General features: G+C 44.8%; 1 protein-coding gene across 1 annotated transcript; it reads left to right on the top strand.

Annotated features, from left to right (window-relative positions):
- Positions 1-762: 762 nt before the first annotated feature.
- On the top strand, positions 763-2,622 carry LOC116072620 (lysine-specific demethylase 4D-like). Its single transcript, XM_031344075.1, has one exon. The coding sequence runs from the start codon at positions 763-765 to the stop codon at positions 2,149-2,151; it is 1,389 nt and encodes a 462-aa protein (XP_031199935.1). The 3' UTR covers positions 2,152-2,622.
- Positions 2,623-9,167: the final 6,545 nt, after the last annotated feature.

The raw sequence follows: 9,167 nt of genomic DNA, 5'->3' as shown, positions 1-9,167 counted from the left end.
CTGTGAGGAGGAAATATTTCCACTTCTTTCAGAGAATGGTGAGTGTTGAGTTCTGTAGTTATACTCATCCTTGGTAGAAAAGGAAAGGTAATTCATGAGAGAGAAAGAAGTGGAGCGTTTTCCTTCAGGCTCAGCCCAAGGGAGCTTTTCCCCTTCCCTGGGTGCTCTGTACAGGCCTCAGGGGCAGAGGAAATGCTCCCTGGGGGAACTGCTTTCCCTTCGTCTGTGCTTTCCAATGAGAAGACAAGGATCTCTGAGCCTCCCCTATCCCCACACAGTGACGAAGGGGGGACCAACTGTGAGTTGGAATCAAGTGAGTCCTCCAGGAGTAGGATTGGGCTGTGCTCCCAGTGCTCCAGGAGTGGTACAGGGGTTGTCCTCCACAGAAACTCTGTTTCTCAAGGTAAAATGTGCAGAGCAGGAAGAGGATGCCCTGGGAAATCAAGCCAGCAAAGCTTCTCTTTTCTGACATTTTCTTGTCTTTTCTTTTTATTATAGACATTAAAAGGGTCTTGCTACATGTATAAGGGTCTGCTCAGAACCATATTTAATCTTTAAAATGTTATCTTGTCCACCAGAAAACCAAAAAACATAGGAAAACAGAAGGAAGCAAAGAAAGAGCTTAAGAACAAATAAGAGAGTGGAGAAAATCCAACAGGAAGACAGGAAAAACTTACAGAGAGAGACAGAAAGAGCCCCCTGAAAAGCTCAAAGACCCAGGGCAGCCAGGACCCCAGGTCGAGCTCGAGAACTGCTGTGACTATGGCAACCCCTAAGCAGGATGAGTTCCAGAACCCAGGCTGTACCATCATGACCTTCTGCCCAAACATGGAAGAATTCTCAGACTTCAGCAAATACATCGACTACATGGAGTCCCAAGGTGCACACCGAGCTGGATTGGCCAAGGTCATCCCACCAAAAGAATGGAGGGCCAGGCAGTCTTATGATAATATCAGCAACATCTTAATAGCAACTCCCCTGCAGCAAGTGGTCTCTGGGCAGGCAGGCGTGTTCACCCAGTACCATAAGAGGAAGAAAGGCATGACAGTGGGGGAGTACCGTGAGCTGGCCAACAGCAAAAAATACCAGACCCCGCCACACCTGGATTTTGAAGATTTGGAGAGAAAATACTGGAAGAATCGCCTGTTTGGGTCACCGATTTACGGTGCTGACGTCAGCGGCTCCCTGTTTGATGAGAACACTCAACATTGGAACGTGGGCCACCTGGGAAGCCTTTTGGATGTGTTGAAGCAGGACCGCGGCATAGTGATTGAGGGTGTCAACACGCCCTACCTGTACTTTGGGATGTGGAAGACCACCTTCGCGTGGCACACGGAGGACATGGACCTGTACAGTATCAACTACCTGCACTTTGGGGAGCCCAAGACCTGGTATGCTGTGCCCACTGAGCATGGCAGGCGCCTGGAGCGCCTGGCCAGGGCACTTTTCCCTGGCAGCTCCCAGGGCTGCCAGGCCTTCCTGAGGCACAAGGTGGCGCTCATCTCACCCACCGTGCTCAAGGAGAATGGCATCCCCTTTGGCCGCATCACCCAGGAGGCTGGGGAGTTCATGGTCACCTTTCCCTATGGCTACCACGCGGGCTTCAACCATGGCTTCAACTGCGCAGAAGCCATCAATTTCGCCACCCCAAGGTGGATCGACTATGGCAAGGTGGCATCTCAGTGCAGCTGTGGGGAGGCCAAGGTGAGCTTCTCCATGGATGCCTTTGAGGGGCTCCTGCAGCCTGAGAGCTATGAGCTATGGAAACAGCAAGGGGATCCTAGAGCTATGCACCACCTGGAGCTCACCTCCTGCCCCGGGCAGGAGCTGACCCATGGGACCTATACCCTGGATCAGGGGAAGCTCACTTCGACCCAGAGGCGTTCCCATTCGGGACCCCTCAGGAGTCGGGTGAGCAGAGGTCACAAGAGCTGTCCTTACACAAAGGTAGACCCAGAGTCCCTGTGCCTTTTCCCATCCAAGCTTTTGGCTCTTCCACAAGGGCAAAGATTCTCCAAGCAAGCTTCTGGAGCCTCCAGGATGCCTGTCCATTCTGTTGATGTTATAGCTGTGAAGAACTCACAGGCCTGTAGAATCTTGGATAGGAGCCCCAAAGTCTCCCTGCCGCTCATGGTGGTGGACATGAACTAAGTACATGCAGGATCACCTCCTACGTCTGAGGCCATTCAGCCACAAGTGGACATTCCTGATCACATGGACAAACAGCTGTCTGAGATGTTGATGAATCAAACTCTACTTTAGATGATGCATTTGAGTCTCCTCTTGGTTTGCCCATGGTCTCCTACAGAATTCATGCAGAAGGTGGATCTGCAAGGTCTTGAGCCATCACTGGGCGAAAAGAAAGAGCTTTCAGGCTCTCTATCTTCTGAGAGTATCCTGCCGTTCACCAGTCTGGGACTTGCCGACACTCAAAGGGAAATGACTACTGAGCCTGCCGATGCCTTCTCCTGCTCTGCTTACTGAGACTCCATCGACTGGAATGTCCCACAACATCTTGCCACCGTGAGAAAGCAGGTCTCAGCCTCTCAGCCTACTCCTAAGAGCACATGTGCATCTGACCAAATTCACCCTGAAATCACTGTCTTCGGAACATCAGAAAGGACCTGCGGGAGACCCAGATGAGTTCACTGATTTTGACTTTTCCCTCCTAGAAGCTGGAGGGTGGAGGTGTGAGGGTGGTGGGGGTGGGGGGTGCAGGCTGCAGGCTGCTCTCTTCTGTATTTCCCAGGCATTTGATTGTAATGCTGTTCTAACTGTCTCATAGTCTCAGTGGGGCTGGAGATTACACAGTGTGGGAGGTTTACAGAAGGGTTGGGGGGAGGGAACTCCACATGTGAGGGTATAAGTAACCTGCTATTCACATTAGGGTGACTGGGCTCTTAAGGACAGGTATTTTCTTGTTGCTTATTTCAATCCCAAGCTCTGTAAATAGGCCCAAGAAATAAATATATTAGTTTCCTAACTAAAGTGTGGTTAATACTTTAGCATGTATTTTGGGTTCAATAAGGGAGGGTAGAGGCTAACTCTGCCAAGGGCAGAAATTCTTCAGCATGTCCCTGTCTTAGGCTGCATGGGGCAGAGACTCCATTTGTCCCTGCCACTCAGTGCTCTCCACTATCTATAGCTCTTGTCTTGAGGTTCCGTGAGCCAGCTTCCACCATCACCTGGGCTATCACAGGGTAGTTCTATCACTCTGAGATAGACTCATTCTTAAGTTCTACCCTGGCTTCTCAGAGACAGTGCCACCGCCTCTGTGAGCCCAGTACATCCCATGTTGGGATCTTTGTTTAAAACCGAAGAAAGGAAGAAGAAATCTGACGCTGTTGTAGTTCTCTACACACAGCAGCAAAGGACTGGGTCTCTGCCTCCCTGACACAGTGGCATCTTGATGCAGTGGTGGGGAGGCCAGGGTGAGCTTTCTGTAGTCAGAGGAATATGTGTGGAGAACTGGGAAAGGACTGTGGTGCTGTGGTCCCTGGGGAACCCATAAACATGGACAGGCAAGCTGTAGCCAGTGCCATTGGAGCACCAGCTGAAGAACAATCTTCATTGGATCAAATTCACTCACCAGTTTACCTGATCTGCCCTCTCCTGGGTCTGAATTGGAGCGTAGGGGGGTCCACTCGGGTACCCCAGTGTGCCAATCTCCATGTGGCCCCTGAGAACCCCAGACTATCTCCACGGTCATTGGGGGTTGCTTCAGATTCCCAAGACTTTGCATTTCTCCAGATTCCCAGCTACCTGTGGTGTTTACAGCCCTGGTCCCTGTGTTTGTCTGCAATATAGATTAGTCTCCTCATAGGGAACGTGAATCTTGGGTGGAGACCCATCCCCCAACCATCCCGATTCCCAAGGGAAAACATTTCTTGGGCAAGGTTGTGACTCTAATTCCTGAGTTAGGCATTTCTGTTTCTGAAAAAGCCTGTTGCAATCCCACCTGGGCAGGGTTTGTTTGCAGTTGTTGGGCTGTGGAAGGTTTGAGGAGCAGCGTTTGGATGCTGTAGTTCACATACCTGATTTAAAGAAGGGCTGCCACTAGACTGCAGTGCCCTGAAATGACCTGACAGTTTTCCTCTGGGAGCACATAATGTCACCATGCCTCTGGTGGGAATGCATGGCTCTAAAGTGTGAGGGCAGATAACTATGGAACACATAGGCCTCCTGGGTACTGGCCCCCAGCACATGGGCTCTTCCAAAGTCTTGCATTCTCTGTGTGATGTGTTTCAAATAGATGGAGGTGTACACTTGAGCAGTTTGACATTGTGATCACCATCTTTGAAATATATTGCAAATGTTGCTGTGCCTCTGATGTCCCTCTGAGAACCAGAGATACCCTATCTGCAATTCTGATTTGGGCCTGCATCTTGGTGACTCCTACCTTTTTTTCTCTGCCCTATCCTAGTCCTCTGAACCTTCATGTTTCAAAGAATAGCTGATAAATTCTCCTATTGTGACATTCAGTGTCCCTGTGTCCACTCTTGTAGACTTCCCCACCCACTGGATGTCCCAGCATATTCCTTGTGTGCCTGTGACTCCTGGCAAGGGTCTGTTGTCATGTTATCTCCCCTATTCATTGCCCTGGGATAATACTCCTGAGATGGTGGTGGTTCATTCCCATTGTCACTTGGACCAACCTTGGCTTATATTGAGATTGTGGTCTGGATTCATTCTTAATATATCCATGGGACCTTTGCATCAGTTACCCTGACTTCCTTAAGACCATGTCACATTCCCAAGAGAGCCCAGGATCCAATCTCACTGTCCCATCTCACACACTGTGTACAACCCTGCCTGTCAGATTCTGAAAGTATTCATTATTGAGTCAGTTGTGACTCAGAGAAACCTCATAATGACTGATCTTTAATAAACTGTTTCCTTAAATGTATGTGTGAAAGCTATGAATCTAAATATTGGAGCCTCGTTTGAAATTAGAAGTTTGAGACTAGAGCTGCCTAATAGGTAAGAGTATCTCTGCTACTCTTTCAGAGAACACAAATTTGAATCCCATGAATCCCAGAACCCATGATAAGATGCCTCATGATAAACACACACTTGACCACATGCCCATGAAAACACACACACACACATAAACACACACAGATATACAAAACAAACAAAAACAAAGCAGCCTATACTGGGTGTGATGACACACAGATCTCAGATGTAAGGCCAGCCTGGAGCCAGGTCTATAGAACGAGTTTGAGGACAGCCAGGTCTACAAAGAGACACCCTGTCTTGAGAAAAAAAAATCACATTGGATTGGAAGTCAGTCTGCTGGGGTGTATAAACACATGCTTACACTCATAAACATAATTAAAATAAAGATATGAAATTTTAAGTGATACAACGTTCATGAACTAGAAGAACATTTCTGAAGGGTTGATAAATACAAGGGAAACTGCCAAGAACACTACAAAGTAAACAAAACTGGATCCAGTGCTTTTTGTTACATTTAATATTAATAATTGTGTTTGTGTGTGAAGGGAATGTGTAAGTGTATATGTGTGTGTGTTGGCATGTGTGCATAGGTGTGTGTGGGTGTGTAGGCGTGGATGTGTGGCAGTGTATGTATGTATTGTGTGCTGTTGTACAGGTATAGGTGTGTATGTGTGTATGGGGTTGTGCATAGGTATGGTGTGTGGGCTTGTGGAAGGTGAAAGTATGGATATGCGTGTGTGTTTATAGGTATAGGGTGCGTGTGTGTGTGTGTGTGTGTGTGTGTGTGTGTGTGTGTATGTGTGTGTGTGTGTGTGTATGTGTGAGAGTGTGTATGTGTATGTGTGTGTGTGTGAGAGTGTGTATGTGTATGTGTGTGTGTGTATGTATGTGTGTGTGTATGTGTGTGTGTATGTATGTGTGTGTGTGTGTGTGTATGTGTGTGTGTGTGTGTATGTGTGAGAGTATGTTTGTTTGGGGTGGATGTCACTGTGTGGAGATGGTTCTTCTTTCCACCACTGTATCTGAGGGTTGATAGGTTTTTACACTCGTGAGGCAACTGCTTTAACCTGCTGGTCCATCTTGCTGACCCTCCTTAGATGTTACTATCAGACATATGGATGGAGCGAAGGCCTGGAGCCACTTCATCCTGGAAGGCTGCACAGCAAAGGGGACATTTCTGAGGCCCAGCTGTAGAAAATGACAGGATGAGATAACCAAATTCTATCTGCAGAACCAGCAGGAGGCAGAGACTGTCAAGGAGCTTGGAGATTGTTCTCCTAGGAATAGAAGGAGTTCTTCCCTCTGTCCAGGCACAGAGGGAAGAAAGCAACCAGTGGGGTGGTGTCTCATGACATACATAAGAATTTGCTTCACAAGGAAATGAGAAGGCATTGGGCCAATGAGATGGCTAAGTGGACAAAGATGCTTGCCACCAAGTCTTTTCATTGAGTGGGATCTCTAGGACCCACATGGTACATGGGAGAACCAACTCCAGCCAATATCCTCTGATCTCCTGTATTATAAACAATTTAAAGCTTATTCCCAATTAGCTCATTTATACATAAATGAGTCTCATACTATGCTTCTTTTCTTTGGATTTGACAATTCCTGGGGCGTAACACCCAGTCCACTCTTCTAACTGCTGGCCTGGCCACCTCCGTAGCCTTGTTCCCCAGATACCTGTTGTTTCTCCTGGCCACGTGCTCAGTGTCCATCTCCCTCATGTTGGCTTCCTCCTCCCTCTAGGTCTCTCCTCATTCTACTCTAGTCTCTCTCTTTCTCAACCAGGTCACTCCTAGCCAACTTACCTCTAATCACTACAGTAATTGCATGTAGCCAATTTTATTTAACCAATAGTTATAAATCAAGGAACAAGATTTGCACAACAAAAGCTTGTAAATATGAGAATTCATTCTAAGGCCTAGACTTTCCCGTAGGGTTCAGAATTTAGCATTGCAATACATAGCACCAGACCAAACCTCAACATTTCCTCTTTTTGTCTAAATACAAAAGCTCTTTCTTTTATAATAATAACATACCCTAGGAACAGTTATGATATTATTATGGAAATTATTAAGTAAAGGTTACATTAAAAATTCCTGTCTGCATTTGGCAACTCAGGAAACAGTATGCTATTATCTATGTTATTCTGGTGACTTTAGAGTTCTGTGTCTAAATCACTTCCTACTCTAACTTGTTTTATGATCCTAAGAATACCTTCCTTGACCCAGAATGTTTTCTTAAATCCTAAACAACTTGAGCTAATAGTAAGATTATGACTATCTAGCCTTCAGCCCCATTAGAGACCTGAGAAGGAGATAACTATAACCTGAGTACGCAGGAAGCAAGGCGACAACAGCTCCCAACAGTAATAGAAATGACAGAGATAGCCAGTTGCCTGGACAGTCCTCAATATTCTCTATGACTTTGGAGCATCCATCTTCAGCCTTCTAGCCTGGAGTATTTGACAGAGCTTTTGTGAAGCAGAAATTATGAAGGATTTGCTTAGCCTGTCTTGGCAGAGTTTGGCACTCAATTTGCCCACATCCATTTACCCTTTCTGAATAGTATTCTTTCTGCAGATAAAGTGAGAGCATTTTCTTTGCCTACTGGCAGGCTTGCCACAATTAAAGTAACTCCAAGTGGAGGTCCTTTGATGCTCATCATCTTTTTTCAAGTTGAATGGGATGCTGCCAGGAGCTGATATATATCTCAATGTCGAAACAGACTTAAATTAATAAAAGCATCTTTATATGCCAAATTCTGTGAGTCTCTTGAGATTTTTGAAGACTATTCATAGCATATCTGAGCCAGCAAATGTTGCCCATCTACAGCTACCTATTATCTGTACAACTCGGAATGTATATTTCTGTAATAATCCAGACTAGAATTTAACATGACCATGAGTTTCATTGACTGAATGTTAACCTGCATTACTAATTGTCCTAAAGTTTTGTAAAAAGTTGCATAGGCACATTGTCTAAGAGATGAAACATACACATATTATGTTGTAAGAAAATTATCTTAACTTTTATGTTAATATGTAAAGATTTATACCAATAAAAACCTTAAACCTGAATCAATATACAAAATTCTGAACCAATGTAATAAAATATAACCTTATTTTGCATCAATACACAAAATTATGAAGGAGTATAAGATTATGGCTATAAAATGTCCTAACTCAAAACATCCAGGAAATCCAGGACACAATGAGAAGACCAAACCTAAGGATAATAGGTATAGAAGAGAGCAAAGATTCCCAACTTAAAGGGATAGTAAATATCTTCAACAAAATTATGGAAGAAAACTTCCCTAATCTAAAGAAAGAGATGCCCATGAATATACAAGAAGCCTACAGAACTCCAAATAGACTGGACCAGAAAAGAAATTCCTCCCGTCACATAATAGTCAAAACACCAAATGCACTAAACAAAGAAAGAATATTAAAAGCAGTAATGGAAAAAGGTCAAGTAACATATAAAGGCAGACCTATCAGAATTACACCAGACTTTTCAACAGAGACTATGAAAGCTAGAAGATCCTGGGCAGATGTCATACAGACCCTAAGAGTACACAAATGCCAGTCTAGGCTATTATACCCAGCAAAACTCTAAATTACCAAAGGTGGAGAAACCTTGTCTCCAAGATATTCCATGACAAAACCAAATTTACACAATATCTCTCCACAAATCCAGCCCCACAAAGGATAATAGATGGAAAATTACAACACAAGGAGGGAAACTACACCCTAGAAAAAGCAAGAATGTAATCTTCTTTCAACAAACCCAAAAGAAGATAGCCATATAAACATAATTCCACCTTTAACAACTAAAATAACAGGAAGCAACAATCACTATTGCTTAATATCTCTTAATCAGTCTGGCAGTTCCTCAGAAAATTTGACATAGTACTACCTGAGGACCCACTCCTGGGCATATACACAGAAGATGCTCCAACATGTAATAAGGAAATATGCTCCACTATGTTCATAGCATCTGGAAACAACCCAGATGTCCCTCAACAGAGGAATGAATACAGAAAATGTGGTACATTTACACAATGGAGTACTACTCAGTTACTAGAAACAATGATTTCACGAAATTCGCAGGCAAATGGAGAGAACTAGAAAATATTATCCTGAGTGAGGTAACTCAGTCACAAAAGAACACACATGGTATGTACTCACTGATAAGTGGATATTAGGC

The sequence above is a fragment of the Mastomys coucha genome, unplaced genomic scaffold, assembly GCF_008632895.1.
Source record: "Mastomys coucha isolate ucsf_1 unplaced genomic scaffold, UCSF_Mcou_1 pScaffold23, whole genome shotgun sequence".
Lineage (NCBI taxonomy): Eukaryota > Metazoa > Chordata > Mammalia > Rodentia > Muridae > Mastomys > Mastomys coucha.
This window is presented reverse-complemented; position numbering and strand designations above follow the sequence as displayed.

What these genes read in the sequence shown, in the direction of transcription:
- LOC116072620 (XM_031344075.1), top strand. Translation starts at nt 763, where the DNA reads ATGGCAACCCCTAAGCAGGATGAGTTCCAGAACCCAGGCTGTACCATC.